A 23132-nucleotide genomic window follows, 5' to 3' on the forward strand; every position below is an offset into this window, starting at 1 on the left:
ATTTATATTGTATTTATTGGTATTTTGTTTAAAAAGCTATTTAATATCGGTTAATGTTCCTAGACGGACAAGTTACGCCGATGGAATCACTTCCTCAGGGAACTCTCGAAACGAAGGCAAAAGCCATCGCGAGAGCCTCGGAATTTCCTCTTTGAACGGAACCTGCTTCCAAGATGGTAAGTGCCGAATTGGACTATGAAGATTATTGTAAATATCTGCATTCATCGTCGCTTTTTGGGACAGTCTGTAAATTGTACAACTATGATATGATTGTTAACATTGTGTTTGAGAGTTTGTATCCTGTATTTATCATATTGAAGTTACATATATTGACACAAATGTACAGTTAACTGCCTATGCTGAAATGCCGATTTCGCGCCGACACTACGCTGCATGGAAGTACAGCTTTTGTCAATATAGGCTTTGGTTGTGGTGTTTTATTCGCAAAATAGTTTGTTGTAAACCTCAGTTTTGCACAATTTGTTGTGCTGGTGGTTGGTATTATTAACCAAGCAGTTTTTAGCTGTCCATGTTAACTAGGTAAGCTGGTCTCATTGCTGTTAACGTTGTCTAATGCGAACTAATTTAGTAAGAACTCGCTACCGAGTTAGTTAACGTCAGTCCTCGTCACTACGGTAACAAGCTGGCCAGTTGGAGGCTGACATTTGACATTACGTGTTTAATTCAAGGCATTGGTTGTGGAAATACAAATGGTTAATACAGTCACACTGTTTGCTGGCTGGCTAGAAAGCCCACTGCCAGGCCTCAGGAAGCAACGATGTAGCTAGCTTGCTAACGTTAGCTAACTAAGTGAATCTCTGTATTCACCCTGTTTGTTATGTCATTTCTCTAGTCTCTGGTCATTCCTGAGAAGTTCCAGCACATCCTTCGTGTTCTCAACACGAACATTGATGGTAGGAGGAAGATTGCCTTCGCCATCACAGCCATTAAGGTAGCTATGCTTGTTAATAATGACTTTCTCAGGACCATGTAGAGATGTCTGCACAGTTGGCTAATGTGGGAATGAGACCTAAAGTAATGGTTCATGTGTATTTCCTTCACAGGGTGTTGGCAGGCGATATGCCCATGTTGTCCTGAGGAAGGCTGATATTGACCTCAGCAAGAGGGCTGGAGAACTTACTGATGATGAGGTGAGAAGAATGCAGAGGGCAGTTGTGGACATACCGTTTAGCTATACATGAAAGCTGTATGCATCAGTAGCTGTATTTACACCGCCAGCCCAATTCTGATCGAGTGGCGCAGTGCTAGCTGTGCCACTAGAGATCCTGGTTCGAGTCCAGGCTCTGTCGCAGCCGGCCGCGACCGGGAGACCCATGGGCGGCGCACAATTGGTCCAGCGTCGTCCAAGGTAGGGGAGGGTTTGGCCGGCAGGGATGTGGGTTTGTTTCCCACGGGGGGCCAGTATGGGAGAGAAGAGGGAAAAAAAGCGTGTATGCATTCACTAACTGTAAGTCGCTCTGGATAAGAGCATCTGCTAAATGACTCAAATGTAAAAAATTGGTATTTTGACCAATTGCATCAGATCTTTTTCAGAGCTGATCTGATTGGTCAAAAGACCAATTAGTGAAAAAAGGTCAGAATTGCACTGCCTGTGGAAACTCAGGCAGGGGGGGATGAGGCTGGGATTCAAATAAACCACAGTGTGGGTTGTTTGACTCCAGGATGTGCACTCATTTCATGGATCATCTTGCATCGCTCAATGAGTTATTGTGATGGTGGGGCCCAGTCATCTGCGAACTCAGTCTGTGTTACATCAGTTAGTCTTTTTCTACCAAGCATCTCACTAATGTTGATGTATTTGTCCCCAGGTTGAGAGGGTAGTGACAATTATGCAGAATCCTCGCCAGTACAAAATCCCTGACTGGTTCCTCAACAGACAGAAGGACGTAAAGGATGGCAAGTACAGCCAGGTACGTGACTGAAGCAGACTTGCGGTGTCTGACTTATTTTCAAAATTGGAACTAAACTACATGAGTTTGTATTGACGTCGCATCTATTGGCTAAAGTAAACCTTTGTCTTCGTGGCACGGTCAATACAAATTTAGTACTTTTATTTCTGAAAGTTAAATATGTACAATTGTCTCAAGAGTCCAGCCTTACAATTGTTTGTATGTTGTAGGTCCTTGCTAACGGTCTGGACAACAAGTTGAGAGAGGATCTTGAGAGGCTGAAGAAGATCAGGGCTCACCGTGGACTCAGGCACTTCTGGGGGTAAGCGCTCTTCTGATGTCCAGCTATATTGCATGGCTGTTTTCTGTATTTTAATTACAACATATTTTTAAGGGGAAATCCCAATATTCTGCCAAAGGGCTGGTTTCCCAGACACATACTGCTTAGTTCTGGGTTGTTTGAGGGCACATGTAAAATGTAAGTTTGTTGGATGAGTTCAATCCCTATATTTGGACAGTTTCCTATCATTTTGTGCTTACTGGACACAGCCCTGGACTAAAGCATTTAATAGATAGTATGCTTGGAATCTCCTTTTGAATATGTTCTATGTAACATCTGATCCTAAACAATGTGTAGATTGATCTCTGTACTGCTGAGATGTATCAAGGAGGCATTTAGCCAACTTATTTTGTAGTCAATTGCAGTAACTCTGTGTAGCACAAGTTCCTTAAGTGCTTATTGTAAGCATACCAATTATGGTATAATGGTAAGCACATTTGTCAACTTCTGCTGTCGGTGTGATCAAATCATTTTGTCCTACAAAGACTAGTAAATTCCATTAGTATGGGATTTTCCTTACATGTTGAATTTCTGGATACATTTGTAATGACTGACTGTTTGCTGTCCCTCTCTTTCAGTCTACGTGTACGTGGCCAGCACACAAAGACCACCGGTCGTCGTGGTCGCACTGTTGGTGTGTCCAAGAAGAAGTAAAGTCTCCCTGCTCCCCATGTGTCAATAAATGCACAGTTCATATATTTGATTGTTTGGTTGTCTCTTTATACTGGGTTGTTTTGGTGTGGTTGTTGTAGTTGCATAGTCTACTCAGATCGGAGCCTCAAGGTCAGCAAGACTTCTTGGTCTGAGATTTCACTCACCTGGGCCGCATTCTGTAGGCAAAGGTTGTGGAAATGTCATGAATGGAACTCGTGACTCCTTATTGTACAGTGTCAATTTATCAATGTTCCACAATGTTGTGCCCAAGTCTAAATCGATCCTTAAGAGGGGACTGAGTACTGTAAACAGACCAAGTCCAGGATTTGAAGACTGTATACTATACTCGTTCATATACAATGTGGTATGATTGAAAAGGTTGTCAACAGGACCAGGGGAATTAGTCAGAAGTCCTAGGAGGAGCTCATAAGTTCAGTTGCAACCTGTTTAATTGTAATAGTATGTAGAATTGCATGCTGCACTGTTGACCTTGGTGTTACACATGAATTGTTCTCATAACATGCAACCAAGTTTCATTGAATTGATTCACGAAGTAAATTGGCCTGTCAAATCGGTCATAACACCACAGCACCAGTTTCATATCAATGCAATCCTTGCAGTTTTATTGTGCTGACTGGATCTTAAGGCTCTGAAACAGAGGAATTGCAATATATAACAAGCTGAGTAACAGTTCCAAATGGGATATTGCTTTAATTGTACAAAGATCATAGAAAAGCTGAGGTAAAAGAACCCATATGCCAGCAGAACAAAGTGCATCAGGTAAGACTTGATAAAGGTAGTGAAAGCCGTGAAACTAGCATTAGGATAAACTCCACTGACCATTATTACTTGACATTCTCCATAAGCAGCATAGGTCTTCAAGAAATTAAATACCTTTGATAAATAATCATTAATTTCAAAGCAAGCCTAGAACAGTCTTAATCTACTGTTATATAGCAGTTTTCTTGCATAATATTCAATTCAACAATCCTTTGACCACTGGTCATCCCAAATCTCAAAGAAAAAGGTTAATCTCCACAGCATTTTCTAATGTAAAATCCTCACGCTAATCTGAAATGATGTATTGACAGAATATGGCGCAATGTCAAGCATCAATACTTTGTGGTCTGTGGTTTGAAAGAAGGCTGGACTACGTATGTGTTGTCTGGCAGTGAGTGCACCAGTCCAGACCGCATTTTCAGTTAACCGTTAGATGAAGGAAAAAAGGATGACACAGATCTGATTTGTAGGAATTCTAAAAACAACTTCACACTCAGGTTTCATTTGAAGCTACTGAAAACAGAAAAACGTCAGATTCTGAGGACAAAGTTTAAGACCTTCAGCAATCTATGGAATGTTCCCAATGACTACCTTCGAAGCAGCTACATGTAACACACAGAAATCTTACAGTCTCTCCAACACATGATCAGTAGGCGGTCAGAGACAGGGAGTGATAAAGGCTGAAGAGGGAGGGCTCCTCACCCCTCTTTGGGCTGTGGGGACTTTGGCTGGGATGGTTGAGGCTGTTGGTCCTTGGTGGGTGCATAGTAGAGCTCCAGAGGCTTTCTGACCTTCCAGTACTTCTCATTCACCAGCTCCAGAGTCAGGGAGCCGTTCAGAGTCTGAGGTAGAGAGAATGAAAGAAACGTGAGCCAGAGGAACAAGTCAAAGGAATGCTAGGAATAAAAACAAAGCAATGGATGAGGTTGAAAGTAGAGCAGAGAGAGATAAAAAGGACAGATATGAGACCTAAGTATGAGAAGGGGTCAAATACATTTAAATAATTCACTGATAATAGCTCCCACCCTGAAAAAAAGATGACTGATAAGCTTGTGTACTCACAGAGAACTGGCCCCCTGACGTTGTGATGTAGATGGTGTATTGTTTCTCACTGATATTCTTCAGGCTGGCCCCTTCTCCTGCTGCTACTTCCTCTCCTTTAGCCCCCCCCTCTTTCCCTTTCTCCGTCCCTGCATCTGATTGGCTGTCTCCTTGTTTGTCCTCCAGAGCGATACGCAGAGCCAGGTACTTAGACAGGTGGTCCACTGTTGCATTGGCTGTGGTCTTCACATATCTGAGAGGAATGAGTGTCAATAAAAACAAAACAATTAAAAAGACCCTTCAAGAATACATTCCGAATTGAAATGTCCATAATTTGCAATAATTTATAACAGAACACCTCATAGCTGCATAACCACCCACCCCTCACCTGGTCTGGCTGTAGTCCTGTGTGTTGACCAGCAGGGGGTGTGGGCGGAACACCAGCTCTATCTCCAAGCCGGGGCCCTCTTTGTGGCGGCGGAGCGGGGGCGTGGGGCTGCCCCCATCCACCTCCGGGCCCGACCCGTCCGACACCCTGAGCCGCTTGGGGTTCCGGCTGGGCCCGGCTTCGGAGGGCGTGTGGCTCGGGGGGAGTGGCGCGAGGGAGGGAGCGGAGTCATGGGAGAGGTGTGAGCGTGCTTCCCCGTTGTCCTCGCCGCCGCTGAAGGTTGTGTTGTCGCTCTCCTGCGCCGGTTTGCGCACTCGCTGGGCTCTGGGGGGTCAAGGGTGAGCAGAGCGCGAGAAGCCATTTTATAATAATAATAATATTTTACACTTCCAATCCTCAATAAAAGGAGGAACTTTCCCTGACTTGTGCAGTGTTGTTCGTTTGTCCACATACTACGTCTGACAACTCTCTCCTGATTCCAAGAATCTTTCAACTGGGATTTCTGGGAAACCTATAAACCCTACTCCCCATCCCCTCTCATCTCCTACCTGTGAAGCGCCTGCATGCGCAGCCCCTCCTCGATGCTGGAGCTGAGCGCCTGCTTATTGTGCAGCCGGTTGAGTCTCTCCAGCACCCGGTCCTGGTGGGCCTCGTACTCGTCCCGGCTGGGGTAGATCTTGGAGATAAGGGCGTCGAAATTGGAGTCGCGCCGCAACGAGCGTCTCGACACCAGCTTCTTTCGGCACGTGGGGCATTCCTTGTTCCTGAGGAGGAGGAATGAGGGTGAGTTAAAGAGAAGCTTTCATTTCATAACCTTTAATATGGAGGTTCTCTTCAGATTTAAACTGGAGCACACTCCAGAGTAGAGAGAATGAAGGGTCATCCTCAAATCGTTACAGCTGTGTGTGTGTCCCTCACCCTGATCGGAGTGCAGTGACAATGCAGTCGGAGCAGAAGCGGTGGAGGCACTCCTTAGTGGTCATGGTGTTCTTCAGCATGTCCAGACAGATGGGGCACATCAGCTCACTGTGGAGGCTCCTGGGGGACACCGCTATCTCTGTGCCGTCCATGATCGCCTCCTACAGGCAGGGAGGGGAATGTGTCAGACAATACAGGTAACTCTATGGCCCATCCATGTCCTTCAAGGGTCAGCTTTAAACTGATTGACCATGGCTGGTTTCAAATGCACACAAAAAAGCATCCTTCCTTCCATGGAACTTTCACAAGTAGGTGAGATCAATGCTTCCACAGTTCCTCACACCAATTTTTGTTATCTGAGAAACTATAAATGGACTGCACTGTTTTTTGGGCATGCAATACAATGCTGTTATATCACTTCTCACCTGGATGCATTTGTAATTTAAGTATTTATATATGTGGAACGTGACTATCATTACCTGTGGGCTCCTGTGCAGCTCATACAAGCTCAGCTCCCACGTCTTACTGGGGTTTTGGACGTTGACTGGAGTCGCCATTTTGTGTTTTAAAAACCCCTAATCTATGGAAACGCATGACACACGTTGAAGAGAAATGTTACACACATTACAATTACTTTTAAGTAATTAGGCCTACATAGACTGTGAGAGAAGATCTGTGTATAGGTTAGATTGCAGTTGATAGCATTACAACTGAGCAACCCAGTTTGACAGCTGTTAAGACAAGTGAAGAATGAGACTGAAGTCTTTGGGCACACAGGTAATAATTATGCAGTAAAAACACAAGGGAAGATGTTTTGGGATAGCTAGCTAGTTATTCTAAAAACAGTAAAATGTCAAAACAACACAGTTGCGAGCCTAGGTCCATCTCATTACACTCTCCTTGACATGTCATGCACATTGTCCTCCTTTGTTGTATCGTAACTAGCTAACTACTTTTCTAAACGTATTTTGTCACAATGACATGCATTAAAAAAAACTGTCAGACTTCGGTGGAATCGTAATTCCACACTAGTGTCATGCTATCCCTGTGTAGCTAGCGTACCAAAAAAAGGTGACTTGCTGTCTAATTAGTTAGGGGGACTAGCTAGCCTAGTTAGTTGGTACTTACCAAGGAATTTGAAGGACAGCTGGCCGGTGTGGCTAGGCTAGCAGCACAACTAGCTAGCTTGTTATGGACACTAGATTGTAACGATATACTTTCAAGCTCGTGCCAATGCTAGGCTGGACAATAGAACGAGTCAAAATACACCCAAGGCTGAAAAACGGCAATAGAACGTTGGCTAAGCTGAAACACTAGCGCGAGCCCATAGCAAATGAATTGAATCGAACGTTCGCAGAGCCTATTTTGATTGGAATGATGCTTAGAATTCAATTTTGCCTAAATGGCACACAAAAAATGTATCCCTTTTCATATCACCACTACAATCTATTCTTAGGACGAAAAAAAAAAAACTCGTGTAGAAAGTAAACATCCGCACCTCGATGGTGTCAACAGTGCTTATGTCTGCGTAATGAGGAAGTATGGAACAAATGAAAGCTTCTGACTATTTCTGGTCTAGTGATGGATGACAACCGAGCTCGCTGCCCAGACTTACATAATTACAAAGAGGAGATTCTCCTGATTAAAATGGTGTCCGACTTGAAAAAAATCAAAATATACACATTGAGAGATATTTGGCGAAATAGACCTGCATGCTTCTCCATAGGAAAACAATGGGCTGAGCTCGGGTTCCAAGGCAAACATTATTTTGGGGCTAGCATTTCATGACAACCGAGCTCGCTGCCCAGACTTACATAATTACAAAGGGGAGATTCTCATGATTAAAATGGTGCCCGACTTGAAAAAATCAAAATATACACATTGCGAAATAGACAGACATACCTATATTTCCCCTATAGAAAACAATGGGCCGACCTCAAGAGTACCATGAATAATTTGTTGTTGTTGTTGACGTTTTAACTACCAGCGTGGGCAGGTCTCATTGCCAACAATAGCGAAGCAGATAAATAGCTGTCTGATAGCTACCCCTGGTAGTTATTTGGGGGTTATGCGCGCACCAATACTGTCCTAAAGACTGTACCAAAGCATGTTCTCTTGTATGGGGTACATTTCTTACCTTTTCCATTCTATATTTCTAAGAAACACTTATACAATTTTAAATAAGTCTGTCTTTCAAATGCAGATCAAGTGCACTTGGACATCTTGAAGCCCACAAAGTTTGTGGGGGAGAGAGAGAGGGAGAAATTGGAGGGGGAGAGAGAGATAAAAGTGGAGAGAGAGAGAGGGAAAGGAAGGGGAGATGTCAAGACAGATAGGGCTGAGAGAAAGGGTTGCCTGATTGACAGTTATAACACTCATGTCAACGGAATATACGTTGTCACAACTGACTTCTCACAAATGATGCCATTATAACCAGTGTTTATATGTCAAATAATACATAATATTTTTATGGTGCTTTTCTCAGACCCAAAGACTCAAATGCTTTATTCATGTCTATGGTCCTGATACTTCTCTGTGAATAGATTTTCAAATCAAATCAAATGTTATTTGTCACATACGCCGAATACAGCAGGTATTACCTTACAGTGAAATGTAAGTAAGTTTTTTTCAAAGTAAGTAAGAAAAATTTGCTAAATAAACTATTGGAGAAATAGTAACACAATAAAATAACAATAAAGAGGCTATATACAAGGGGTACCGGTATCGAGTCAATGTGCTGGGGTACAGGGTAGTCGAGGTAATTGAGGTAATATGTACATGTAGGTAGGTGTAAAGTAACTATGCATAGATAATAAACAGAGAGTAGCAGCAGCATGTGTGAAGAGTGTGAAGGAATATGAATGTGTGTGTGTGTGTGGCGTCAATATGCATGTGTGTGTTTTGTGTGTGTGTGTGTGTGTCAGTGTAGTATGTGTGGGTGTGTGGTTAGAGTCCAGTGAGTGTACATTGAGCCAGTGTAAACAATTATAATAAGATAACTTTACAGCAGTCTTATGGCTTGGGGGTTGAAGCTGTTATTAAGGAGCCTCCAGTACCGAGGCTCCAGTACCGCTGAAGTCTTTGACTATTTCTAGGGCCTTCCTCTGACACCGCCTGGTATAGATGTCCTGGATGGCAGGGAGCTCGGCCCCAGTGATGTACTGGGCCGCACTCACTACACTTTGTAGCGCCTTGCGGTCAGATGCCGAGCAGTTGCCATACCAAGCGGTGATGCAACCAGTCAGGATGCTCTTGATGGTGCAGCTGTAGAACTTTTTGAGGATCTGTGGCCCCATGCCAAATCTCTTCAGCCTCCTGCAGGGGAATAGGCGTTGTCTTGTCCTCTTCACGACTGTGTCAGTGTTTTTGGACCATTATAGGTTCTTTGCGATGTGGACACCAAGGAATTTGAAGCTCTTGACCTTCTCCACTACAGCCCTGTCAATGTGAATGGAGGCATGCTCAACCCTCCTTTTCCTGTAGTCCACGATCAGCTCCTTTGTCTTGCTCATGTTGAGGGAGAAGTTGTTGTCCTGGCACCACATTGCCAGGTCTCTTTATAGATGCTGCGTTCAAAACGACTGGGAACTCGGAAATCTCTCCTATGGGAAAAATTAATAGGAATTTGGAACAAACGCCTAAAATAAGTTCTGAGGGTAACACAGGCTTAGGAGATCTACGTTTTGTTCTATGATAAAATAGCAGTCAGTTAACATGACCTTTATGAATTATGAAGCCTTTGTGTGCTTTTTTAAATTACCTAAATTATTAAAAATTCACAAAAAGTTAGGCTACGTTAGTTGATGAAGATAATCTCATAGAACAGAACGTAAGATCTCCTAAACCTGTGTTTACCACAGACCTTATTTTCGGCATTTATCCAAAAACCTTACAAAAACGTCATTCATTTTCCCCATAGGCTTTGTCCGACGACCTGAATATCACTGATATCACGGTTTCCCAGTTGTTCTGACCGCGGCATATGCTCTGCGATGGTCTCAAAAAGTAACAGAGACCTTTAGCAGAAACAGAGTAGGGTACAATTTGAACACGGCTTTGCTTTGAACCTAGTTTATTTCAAAGTATTTTTTCAGTCATCCATCTGTCACCCTATGGACTACCTTTTTTCCCTTTACCAACCGTTTTTGAACATCAACATCAAGTGACCTGACTTTACTTTCAATTTCGATCATAACCTTGAATACTTTTTTCCTCCTGGTGTTTGGTGACGAAGTATCTTTCTGATTTCCTATTGGGTTCCTACGCCTTATAAATTGGCTCTGCCAGGACAACAACGTATTTTCAGTGGTTGTTTCCTTAGCTGTTCTGAAACTTGGTGGAACAAATCAGTAATGTAGGCAAATTAAATTATAATACATTACTGCATTAGTTACAGACAGTTCCTGAATTCGGAAAACGTTAAAGTAAGCTAAGGAAAACCAGACTCATCAGCGCCATGAAGATGTATTTGATTCTCCTCTTTGGTATTCATGGAGCTTTAGCAGGTCAGTGATTTCCACATTATTGTTTAGTATATTTTAATTATTGGAATATTTTTTTGTAGGCTATATACACGTGACATTTAAACGCTGATGTTTTATTGTTTCAAATGAAAAACAGGACAATTCGGCCGCCAACGGCCTTAGAATAAACAGACAAGACGAGTAGACAATTAGAATAGAATAACAGCATCCCTCGATAAAACAAACACATTGCAGTAAGGAAAAGTGTTGATTACACTATATGTCCAACAAGGTGGGCTCTTGATTGGAGGTAGGCTGTCCCCTGTGAGAAGTGAAATCGTGTGCTGTAATGGCTGTGAAGTGCCGATATTAACCTTAAGTATTACGTTTGCCCTGGTGTTAGGTGACGCAGTCTGTTCTATGTTCCTATAGGCCAGGGATGGGCAACTTTGATGGGGTCAAAAATCCATGGGGGGTGGGGGGGCCACGGCGGGCGGTAAATCAACCATGATTAATAGTTTAGATAGCTGGCTGATAGACTAATTTACCAATCTAAAAATCTTTAGCTGACATGGGCTAATTGAGCGACTATCAGTGACTGCCATAACAAGAGAAAACTGCTGATGCACAACCAAATTTCGAAATTGCACCTTGTGTATTATACTATTCGAACTAGCAACAGTAAGTTGAGACCCTACAGTTATTGATCCAAGGGCCTTCAAAAGGGGCCGCCAGTTGCCCATCCCTGCTACAGGCCTAAACGATATATTTTTGAATGTCATAGTGTACTTACATAATGAACCCCCTAGACTAGTGATGTATGTTGTTACATGTTTTTTATTTATTTGATTCATAGCAGTTGGCAGTGAAGTACAGTGTATTTTCGTTTTTTTGTTGTAGATGTTTTAGATTTTATTAGGATTCCCACTTGCCGACGCCAATGGCGACAGCTTGTCTTACTGGGGTCTGACTGATAATGAAAAAGACATTACAGACCAAATACTTTAGAATTTACATACATTTAAAACATTAACATGCAGTGTGCCTGTGTGTGTGCATCTATCAGTTACAAATACATGTCAGTATATGCACAGAAAAAGTAGGTCACATGGGGGAGTTGCTATTTTATTTATTTTTTAAACCAGGTTTGCTGTTCACATGCGCTATATGAGATTGAAGGGAGGTCCATGCAATTATTTTTCTCTGTATAATACTGTACGTTTCCTTGAATTTGTTCTGGACCTGGGGACTGAAAAGACCCCTGGTGGCATGTCTGGTGGGGTGTGCGTGTGTGTCAGTACTGTGTGTAAGTTAACTATGCAAACAATTTTGAATTTTCAACACATTGCTTCTTATAAAAACAAGAAGTGATGCATTCAGTCTTTCCTCAACTCTTAGCCAAGAGAGACTGGCATGATATTTGGCATGATATTAGCCCTCTGATTACAAAACATGCCACTCTGTTCTGGGCAAACTGCAGTTTAACTAGGTCCTTTGCAGCATTTGACCATATGACTGGACAATAATCAAGATAAGATTAAACTAAAGCCTGCAGGACTTGCTTTGTGTAGTGTCAAAAAAGCAGAGCATCTCTTTATTACAGGCAGACCTCTCCCCATCTTTACAACCATTGATTCTACACTGAACAAAAATGTAACCACAACATGTAACAATTTAAAATATTTTACTGAGTGACAGTTCATATAAGGAAATCATTCAATTGAAATAAATTCATTAGGCCCTAATCTATGGATTTCACATGACTGGTAATACAGATATGCATCTGTTGATCACAGATACATAAAATAAAATAAAGTAGGGGCATGGATCAGAAAACCAGTCAGTATCTGGTGTGACCACCATTTGCCTCATGCAGCGCGACATATATCCTTTGCATAGAGTTGATCAGGCTGTTGATTGTGGCCTGTGGAATGTTGTCTCACTCCTCTTCAATGGCTGTGCGAAGTTGCTGGATATTGGCGGGAACTGGAACAAGCTGTCCTACACGTCGATCCAGAGCATCCCAAAAATGCTCAATGTGTGACATGTCTGGTGAGTATGCAGGCCATGGAAGAACTGGGATATTTTCAGCTTCCAGGAATTGTGTACATATCCTTGCGACATGGGGTTGTGCATTATCATGCTGAAACATGAGGTGATGGCGGTGGATGAATGGCACGACAATGTGCCTCAGGATCTCGTCACGGTATCGCTGTGCATTCAAATTTCCATCAATAAAATGCAATTGGCTTCGTTGTCCGTAGTGTATGCCTGCCGATATCATAACCCTACCACCACCATGGGGCACTCTGTTCACAGCGTTGACATAATCAAACCGATCGCCCACACGACACCATCTGTCCAGTACAGTTGAAGCCAGGATTTATTCATGAAGAGCAAACTTCTCCAGCGTGCCAATGGCCATCGAAGGTGAGCATTTGCCCACTGAAGTCGGTTACGACGCCGAACTGCAGTCAGGTCAAGACCCTGGTGAGGACGACGAGCACGCAGATGAGCTTCCCTGAGACGGTTCTTGACAGTTTGTGCAGAAATTCTTCGGTTGTACAAACCCACAGTTTCATCAGCTGTCCGAGTGGCTGGTCTCAGACGATCCCGTAGGTGAAGAAGCCGGATGTGGAGGTCCCGGGCTGGCGTGGTTACACGTGGTCTGCGGTTGTGAGGCCGGTTGGACGTACTGCCAAATTCTCTAAAACGATGTTGGAGGCGGCTAATGGTAGAGAAATTAACATTAAATTCTCTGGCAACAGCTCAGGTAGACATTCCTGCAGTCAGCATGCCAATTGCACCCTCCATCAAAACTTGAGACATCTGTGGCATTGTATTGTGTGACAAAACTGCACATTTTAGAGTTACCTTTTATTGTCCCCAGCACAAGGTGCACCTGTGTAATTATCATGCTGTTTAATCAGCTTCTTGATATGCCACACATGTCAGGTGGATGGATTATCTTGGCAAAGGAGAAATGCTCACTAACAGGGATGTAAACAAATTTGTGCACAAAATATGAGAGAAATAAGCATTTTGTGCATATGAAAAATTTCTGGTATCTTTTATTTCAGCTCATGAAACATGGGACCAACACTTTACATGTTGCGTTTATATTTTAGTTCAGTATATATGTTTTGACCATGACAGTTTACAGTCTAAGGTAACGCCAAGTAATTTAGTATTTTCAACTTGCTAAACAGCCACACCATTCATTACCAGATTCAGCTGAGGTCTATAACTTAGGGAATGATTTGTACCAAATACAATACTCTTAGTTTTAGAGATATTCAGGACTAGCGGCCAGCCATTCTAAACTGACAGAAACTCTTTGTTTAGGGTTGCAGTGACTTCACTAGCTGTGGTTGCTGACGCGTATAGTGTTGAATCAACAGCATACATGGACACACAGGCTTTGTTTAATGCCAGTGTCAGGTCATTGGTAAAAAAATTGAAAAGAGTAGAGGGCCAAGAGAGCTGCCCTGCGGTACACCACACTTTACATGTTTAACATTAGAGAAGCTTCCATAAAAATAAAAAAAACGGTGTTCAATTAGGTAGATGTCTCTGAATCCACGATATGGCAGAGGTTGAAAAGCCATAACACACGTTTTTTTCAACAACAGGTTATGGTCAAATCTTTAAAAAAATCTCCCACAAAAGTACAGCTCCCACAATCTTCTATTATCAATTTCTTTCCACCTATCATTAGTAATTTGTGTCAGTGCAGTACATGTTGAGCGCCCTTCTCTATAGGTTCTGTATAGGTTTGATCAAACACGTTAATAAAAACAGACATCTGCTGTAGGAAAACATGTTACAGTTGAAGTCGGAAGTTTACATACACTTAGGTTGGAGTCATTAAAACTCGTTTTTCAACCACTCCACATATTTCTTGTTAACAAACTATAGTTTGGGCAAGTCGGTTAGGACATCTACTTTGTGCATGACACAAGTAATTTTTCGAACAATTGTTTACAGACAGATTATTTCACGTATAATTCACTGTATCACTATTCCAATGGGACAGAAGTTTACATACACTAAGTTGACTGTGCCTTTTAAACAGCTTGGAAAATTCCAGAAAATGATGTCATGGCTTTTGAAGCTTCTGATAGGCTAATTGACATCAGTTGAGTCAATTGGAGGTGTACCTGTGGATGTACACTGCTCAAAAAAATAAAGGGAACACTTAAACAACACATCCTAGATCTGAATGAATGAAATAATCGTATTAAATATTTTTTTCTTTACATAGTTGAATGTGCTGACAACAAAATCACACAAAAGTTATCAATGGAAATAACATTTATCAACCCATGGAGGTCTGGATTTGGAGTCACCCTCAAAATTAAAGTGGAAAACCACACTACAGGCTGATCCAACTTTGATGTAATGTCCTTAAAATAAGTCAAAATGAGGCTCAGTAGTGTGTGTGGCCTCCACGTGCCTGTATGACCTCCCTACAACGCCTGGGCATGCTCCTGATGAGGTGGTGGATGGTCTCCTGAGGGATCTCCTCCCAGACCTGGACTAAAGCATCCGCCAACTCCTGGATAGTCTGTGGTGCAACGTGGCGTTGGTGGATGTTGCGAGACATGATATCTCAGATGTGCTCAATTGGATTCAGATCTGGGGAACGAGCGGGCCAGTCTATAGCATCAATGCCTTCCTCTTGCAGGAACTGCTGACACACTCCAGCCACATGAGGTCTAGCATTGTCTTGCATTAGGAGGAACCCAGGGCCAACCGCACCAGCATATGGTCTCACAAGGGGTCTGAGGATCTCATCTCGGTACCTAATGGCAGTCAGGCTACCTCTGGCGAGCACATGGAGGGCTGTGCGGCCCCCCAAAGAAATGCCACCCCACACCATGACTGACCCACCGCCAAACCGGTCATGCTGGAGGATGTTGCAGGCAGCAGAACGTTCTCCACGGCGTCTCCAGACTCTGTCACGTCTGTCACGTGCTCAGTGTGAACCTGCTTTCATCTGTGAAGAGCACAGGGCGCCAGTGGCGAATTTGCCAATCTTGGTGTTCTCTGGCAAATGCCAAACGTCCTGCACGGTGTTGGGCTGTAAGCACAACCCCCACCTGTGGACGTCGGGCCCTCATACCACCCTCATGAAGTTTGTTTCTGACCGTTTGAGCAGACACATGCACATTTGTGGCCTGCTGGAGGTCATTTTGCAGGGCTCTGGCAGTGCTCCTCCTGCTCCTCCTTGCACAAAGGCGGAGGTAGCGGTCCTGCTGCTGGGTTGTTGCCCTCCTACGGCCTCCTCCACGTCTCCTGATGTACTGGCTTGTCTCCTGGTAGCGCCTCAATGCTCTGGACACTACGCTGACAGACACAGCAAACCTTCTTGCCACAGCTCGCATTGATGTGCCATCCTGGATGAGCTGCACTACCTGAGCCACTTGTGTGGGTTGTAGACTCCGTCTCATGCTAGCACTAGAGTGAAAGCACCGCCAGCATTCAAAAGTGACCAAAACATCAGCCAGGAAGCATAGGAACTGAGAAGTGGTCTGTGGTCACCACCTGCAGAACCACTTCTTTATTGGGGATGTCTTGCTAATTGCCTATAATTTCCACCTGTTGTCTATTCCATTTGCACAACAGCATGTGAAATTTATTGTCAATCAGTGTTGCTTCCTAAGTGGACAGTTTGATTTCACAGAAGTGTGATTGACTTGGAGTTACATTGTGTTGTTTGTGTTCCCTTTATTTTTTCGAGCAGTGTATTTCAAGGCCTTCCTTCAAACTCAGTGCCTCTTTGCTTGACATCATGGGAAAATCAAAAGAAATCAGCCAAGACCTCAGAAAAGAAATTGTAGACCTCCACAAGTCTGGTTCATCCTTGGGAGCAATTTCCAAATTCCTGAAGGTACCACGTTCATCTGTACAAACAATAGTACGCAAGTATAAACACCATGGGACCACACAGCCGTCATACCGCTCAGGAAGGAGACGCGTTCTGTCTCCTAGAGATGAACGTACTTTGGTGCGAAAAGTGCAAATCAATCCCAGAACAACAGCAAAGGACCTTGTGAAGAGGCTGGAGGAAACAGGTACAAAAGTATCTATATCCACAGTAAAACAAGTCCTATATCGACATAACCTGAAAGGCCGCTCAGCAAGGAAGAAGCCACTGCTCCAAAACCGCCATAAAAAAGCCAGGCTATGGTTTGCAACTGCACATGGGGACAAAGATTGGTCTGATGAAACAAAAATAGAACTGTTTGGCCATAATGACCATCGTTATGTTTGGAGGAAAAAGGGGGATGCTTGCAAGCCGAAGAACACCATCCCAACCGTGAAGCACCGGGCAGGCGGCATCATGCTGTGGGGGTGCTTTGCTGCAGGAGGGACTGGTGCACTTCACAAAATAGATGGCATCATGAGGAAGGAAAATTATGTGGATATATTGAAGCAACATCTCAAGACATCAGTCAGGAAGTTAAAGCTTGGTCGCAAATGGGTCTTCCAAATGGACAATGACCCCAAGCATACTTCCAAAGTTGTGACAAAATGGCTTAAGGACAACAAAGTCAAGGTATTAAGGATCACAAAGCCCTGACCTCAATCCTATAGAAAATGTGTTGGCATAACTGAAAAGGCGTGTGCGAGCAAGGAGGCCTACAAACCTGACTCAGTTACACCAGCTCTGTCAGGAGGAATGTGCCAAAATTCACCCAACTTATTGTGGGAAGCTTGTGGAAGGCTACCCGAAACGTTTGACCCAAGTTAAACAATTTAAAGGCAATATTACCAAATACTAATTTATTGTGTGTAAACTTCTGACCCACTGGGAATGTGATTAAATAAATAAAAGCTGAAATCAATAATTCTCTCTACTATTATTCGGACATTTCACATTCTTAAAATAAAGTGTTGATCCTAACTGACCTAAGACAGGAAATCTTTACTAGGATTAAATGTCAGGAATTGTGAAAAACTGAGTTGAAATGTATTTGGCTAAGGTGTATGTAAACCTCAGACTTCAACTGTATTTATAACCTCAATAAGTTTGCATGTCATAGTCATGCTTGTAGTATGTTGGTACTCCAGAAATACGGGGATATTCTGATTGATTGATTGATTGATTGATTGAGGAAGATTTAGGTTTGTTTGATAAAGTGATGCCATAATATCAACGAAGGATAGCTAGCTCTAACATCGTTATTGCTTCTCTTAAAGGCGTCCGCATGCTTCCCATCCGAAACAGTTTGTGTATATATTATGATGACATCTTGAGATGTTTTTGCTTGGGCAAGGGTTTTTTCGGCTGTTCATGCACACCATTTTTTCGAGGCAAGCCGATGGTCGGTAGGTGAAGGCTACGCCCCTTTGATTGGTCAACAGTAGGGATTCTTCAATGAAGTGTTTGTTTTCATTCAATGAGAGATTACCTGTTTTCATGCACACATTTTTTCACTTGAGAAATACTGCACCAAACATCTTAGTTGTTAAATTGTGCGATTAAGATCTCCTCGGCAAAAACGTCAAAATTAATGTACTGGATACAGCATCTCAAGATGGACCAACAGTACTATTGCCACTTTTTTCTACTTTTTTATGCGAAGGTCTTTTAAGGGAGTATGCGAGGCACAGATGTTCACTTAGCCTAGCAGAGATTGCTTTTGGTCCTTTAAAAAAAACATGCAGTGGCAGCCATGGCTGCTGCTAAATGCATAAAGGGGAAACACTCTTTAACGTTACATGTACAGTACCTTAACGTACCTTATCTCTGTTACAGTGACCCATTCCCTGCGTTACTTCAACGCAGCCTCCTCAGGAATTCTAAACGTCCCAGAGTTTGTGGAAATGGGGATGGTGAATGATCAGGTCATTAGCCACTATGACAGCATCACGAAGATTAAGGTCCCCAAGCAGAGCTGGATGAAGGAGTATTTTAACAAGCAATACTGGGATAGCACCACAGAGAACTTGAGATACGCAGAGGAAGTTTCCAAAGTCAACATTCAGACAGCACAGATGCGTTTCAATCAAACAGGAGGTGAGCTTCAGAGACCTCAGTCTGTGTGATTGTACTGTTTGACTACATTTTGATAACAAATTTGATATTGAAATTACTCCATGCAAAAGCCGTATGGTTTTGTGTGTGTTCAATGTGAGTGCTGTGTAAAGAAAGTTCATGTTGGTATGTCAGTGTTCCTAACAATGTAATCTCGCTCTCTCTCAGGCATGCACTTTAACCAGGACATGTATGGCTGTGTGTGGGATGATGAGACAGGATTCACAGATGGGTTTCACCATATTGGATATGATGGAATAGACCTCCTGGCATTTGACCTGAAGACAGAGACATGGATTGCCGCAGTCCCGCAGGCATTCAACTCCAAACTTAAGTGGGAAAGTAACCCTTCTAACATTGAGAGGGAGAAACTCTACCTCACCCAGGAGTGCATTGAGTGGCTGAAGAAGTATCTGGACTATGGGAAGACTACTCTGCAGAGGACAGGTACAGAGACACAGGAGATTATGAATTTACTCCACAGGCAGAAAACTGATGTGAAATTGTATATTTTCTTTTACATTTCCATACTGCATGTCATATTCAAGTTTAGTTTTTTTTTTATCTCCTGCTGTTCCACTCCCTGTACTTGTTTCTCTCATCACTATGCCTGTATGTCTCTCTTCCCTCCCCTCTCTCTATTTTACTCTCTCTCTCCAGTCCCTCCCTCAGTGTCTCTGCTCCAGAAGACCCCCTCCTCTCCAGTGACCTGCCACGCTACAGGTTTCTACCCCAGTGGAATCATGGTGTTCTGGCAGAAAGACGGACAAGAACAGCATGAAGATGTGGAGCATGGAGAGACTCTCCCTAATCTAGATGGAACCTTCCAGAAAAGAACCCACCTCACAGTGACGCCTGAGGAGTGGAAGAACAACAACTATCAGTGTGTGGTTCAGGTCGCTGGTATCAAGGAGGACTTCATCAAGGTTCTGACTGTGTCTGAGATCCAGACCAACTGGGGTAAGAGGGAGAAAGATTCAAATATACACTATACCCAACCCTCCTACTGAATGTGCCCAATATTCCTCATTTAAGTTCACTCATCTGCTTAGTAAACCTACCCTTTATGACTGCATGTTCTCATTGACCTCCTGACCTTTTATTGACATTGAGGGATGCTGCTTGGAGTTCATTTTAGATTAAAATGTACCATCTAGCATTATTGTCTGAATGCTCTATTCTGATGATTACAGGTGCAAATGACCCAAACACCACTGGCTCCGCCCTCATCATTGGAGTGGTTGTAGCTCTCCTGGCCATTGTTGCTGTTGTTGTTGGGGTCTTCATTTGGAAGAAGAACAAGAACAAGAAAGGTGTGAGGAGAGAAAGACCTCTTTCTATTGTCATATGTAGGATACACTGTCATCTTAGATATTATCAGAAGTGTTTTAGTTAGTAGTTTAGAAGTAGTAGTCGTAGTACTGGTTTACAAGCAATAGTATTGTAGCTAGTGATGGTAGAAGTATGTTTGATCTGATTCATGTAAATAAAGAGTCACGTTGTCACTTAGGTTGTATGTGATGTCTGCAGTAGGAATACAGGATTCAGAATACTCTCAAACATGTTCTCTTGTAATATTCCAACAAATCAGAGTCAATAATAACATCACATTTATCTCTGTTTCAGGCTTTCTTCCAACCAGCAGTAAGTGGGGACCTTCATGTTGTTCGCTATTCTAAAAAGATCACAGATTGTTTGTTTTGTGTTTGACTGTGTCCATTTAAGGATGTGGTTGAGTCTCTTTTCCTTGAAGATTCTGATGCTGGTTCAAACTTAGATGTCAATTGATGTAGCTACTTAGTTTATATGGAAGGTTTTATTTACCCTGAACCATGCATTAGGAACTTGTAAATGAACCTGAACTCATTATCTTTCAATCAGTCTCTTTTTCATACATTGCTTTCATTTCTGTTTTAGCTTCCGACACTGACTCTGACAACTCTGGGAAAGGTGTCCAAAAGACTTGAGACCTCTCTGCACTTCTTTAACATCAGAGTAAGTCACTTAAGGTGTCCTCATATTAATGAGCAAACTAGAGAAACAACCACTACCACACTGGAACACACTGCTACTGTTTGGAATGTGTTAATGTGTGTAACCCCTCTCTTCTCATGTGTTTTAGGAAGGAGCTGAAGAGGACAGGAACTAAATGGAAACAACAAACATTGAACTTCCCAAGAACGTAACACATATGTATACTTACACACACATCAGTCTCACACATACACCTTTCTCACACACAAGCACACACACACACTGTAAACACAGAATCCATATATAAAAAAAATCTTGTAATATTGCCACTGTGTGATAGATGTATCTCAGTCTTACGGGTATAATATAATCAATGGAACGCCATTAAAGTTTCTGGAAAGGATTCGATTGTTGAGCGATGTTAAATTAAGATCTGAATTTATATTATTCTACAAATAAAACATAAATTAGCTTGATTTTCCCCTAACTGAAGCCACCAAAACAATCACATTTAATATATATTGCTGTAAACTAGAAAAACAAAATATATTTGTTTGAATGTGTAGTGGAGCAGCACGTGTAGGTTTTGGTGATACAGTAATTGTGTAACATGTTATAACTTTGCTCACAGTAACTTGTTTAATTGCATGGCCATAAGCCAGACAAGGCCTATCCACATGTTCCATTTGTACATATTTCTCTTTTACTGAAAATCGTTTGATTTATGATGGGACTTAACACTTTTTGACTGTACGTTCTGTAGAAATAAGTTGGTGATGGGGCAAGTGAACATGTATTTTATTGCAAGTGTTTCTACTTTGTACATTATGGATGCTCTACACATAGAGCAATGATCGACCAAATCTAATGCAAGTCCTGAAAACAGGATTGTTAATGTGATCCATTTAAGAGATACATAATCAACTAGCTTCTACCCCCAAGCCATAAGACCCATGGCTTGATAGATAATCATGGCTACCCAGACTATTTGTATTGTTTATTATTTATGCACAGTCACTTTACCTCTACCCACATGTATATATTACCTCGACTAACCGGTACCCCCTGTATATAACCTCTACTGTTATTTTTATTTTACTGTTGCTCTTTAATTATTTGCTATTTTAATTTTGTTCTTAAACAGCATTGTTGGTTATGGGCTTGTAAGTAAGTATTTCACTGTAATGTCTATACCTGTTGTATTCGGTGCATGTGGCAAATAAAATTTGATTTGATTTGAGACCTTTCAATAATGTCCACAAAATTGGAATGAAACTGTCATACTGGGTCTTTTAATAATGTTTGCAGTAAGATATGTTCTAAACAGCAAAGGACTTGAAGTGCAACAATATTATTTTGTATATGGGATTAAGAAGATGTAACATATATTTTGATGACCTGTATGAAAAATGATGGGGCGGCAGATAGCCTAGCGGTTAAGAGCGTTGGGCCAGTAACCGAAACATAAGTTGCTGGTTAGAATCCCAGAGCCGACTAGGTGAAAAATCTGCCGATATGCCCTTGAGCAAGGCACTTAACCCTAATTGCTCCTGTAAGCCGCTCTGGAAATAAGAGTCTGGTAAATGTTTGAAAAAAAATGCTTTTAAAAAAAAACAAAAAGGGATAATCTGTGCTTTCCGTCTCTTTTGTCCTCTAAACATTATCATATGATAGAGATTAGAACAAATCATGTTCAGTATCTTCACTTGTCTGACCACAGCACTGCTCATTTTCATTCTCTTCTAATCAGGGACTGATTCAAACCTGGAAAACGAGGTGAGTGAACTCTGACCTACGAAACAAATCATATTTATTGATCAATAAACAGCCAGGCAGAAAATAATGATGCTACTGTTGATACTGAATAATATTTAATGGACTGGTGTTGATATAAGGGATGTAATTACCATTTATAATAACCCACTGGGACCTGTAGAATACTCCCAATGTAACTACTGCACGCGCTATTCAAATCTACAGGAACCGATTCATCATGCTGAGCAAATTAACAAAATATGGGAGAAATAGGCTACTTGTGTTTTTTTGGCAAATTAATTTCTCAAGCGCCTTATTAGACCACGTCACTATTAAATGTCCTGATATTACAAAAATGTTGTTTGTAGAGTTTGTACAATACACTCTTGCACTAAAGTGGAAGTTGACTGTATGGTGCCAACCAAAAGATACCTTGGCAAACACATTCGACTGGATTGGGACGTGTATTTGGGTTTCAGGGCAACAGTATGTAGGAGACAGATACGCAAGATAACCCGATTAGGAGTCAGACTTTACAGAGAAAATAAAAATCAAGGTTTGTAGTATCGTATTAAACAATCCTACAAACCTTTTCCAATGACTGGGACTGGTAAATAATTGGAAAATTCTCATAATGTACAAAAACATTGTTAGGCATGCAAGACCTTCAGGTTATACAATGGAGGCCAGAGTATGCAGTTTGAAAACAGTCTTTATTTGGAGCAGTGTTAGGATCAGTTGAGAGAGAACACAGTGTGGTCTGTGTGGATATGGAGGCTGATCTGGGATCAGAACATGCCCTTCCTGTAGTGGTGGATCAGCTCTGACACGTCCTCCTTACACACCTTTATCCAGCCGTCCTCCT

The 23132-nt window shown here is 42.2% G+C and overlaps 3 protein-coding genes across 4 annotated transcripts; 2 read left to right on the forward strand and 1 right to left on the reverse strand.

The window, feature by feature from the left end:
- Positions 1–88: 88 nt before the first annotated feature.
- Positions 89–2948, forward strand: LOC311132710 (small ribosomal subunit protein uS13). Its single transcript, XM_084165983.1, has 6 exons — positions 89–176; positions 854–952; positions 1065–1151; positions 1830–1931; positions 2141–2232; positions 2829–2948. Exons 1-6 carry the CDS (start codon positions 174–176, stop codon positions 2902–2904), a joined length of 459 nt encoding a protein of 152 aa, XP_084022109.1. The 5' UTR covers positions 89–173; the 3' UTR covers positions 2905–2948.
- Positions 2949–3502: 554 nt separating this feature from the next.
- LOC311132709 (E3 ubiquitin-protein ligase RING2-A-like) lies at positions 3503–8018 on the reverse strand. 2 transcript variants are annotated; one of them, XM_084165982.1, is made up of 7 exons: positions 7934–8018; positions 6511–6611; positions 6032–6192; positions 5662–5877; positions 5114–5437; positions 4747–4978; positions 3503–4526 (listed from the first exon to the last, which is right to left on the reverse strand). In XM_084165982.1, the coding sequence occupies exons 2-7, from the start codon at positions 6586–6588 to the stop codon at positions 4383–4385; spliced, it is 1155 nt and encodes a 384-aa protein (XP_084022108.1). In that variant the 5' UTR covers positions 6589–6611; positions 7934–8018; the 3' UTR covers positions 3503–4382. The 2 variants fall into 2 exon arrangements, with proteins under 2 accessions (XP_084022108.1, XP_084022107.1); XM_084165981.1 differs by lacking the exon at positions 7934–8018 and adding an exon at positions 7160–7557.
- Positions 8019–9971: 1953 nt separating this feature from the next.
- On the forward strand, positions 9972–21752 carry LOC311132912 (major histocompatibility complex class I-related gene protein-like). Its single transcript, XM_084166290.1, has 8 exons — positions 9972–10536; positions 18260–18520; positions 18707–18985; positions 19199–19498; positions 19732–19851; positions 20165–20182; positions 20456–20533; positions 20661–21752. The coding sequence occupies exons 1-7, from the start codon at positions 10488–10490 to the stop codon at positions 20503–20505; spliced, it is 1077 nt and encodes a 358-aa protein (XP_084022416.1). The 5' UTR covers positions 9972–10487; the 3' UTR covers positions 20506–20533; positions 20661–21752.
- The last annotated feature ends 1380 nt before the right edge of the window (positions 21753–23132 follow it).

The sequence above is a fragment of the Coregonus lavaretus genome (assembly GCF_964263955.1).
Source record: "Coregonus lavaretus genome assembly, chromosome: 7".
Lineage (NCBI taxonomy): Eukaryota > Metazoa > Chordata > Actinopteri > Salmoniformes > Salmonidae > Coregonus > Coregonus lavaretus.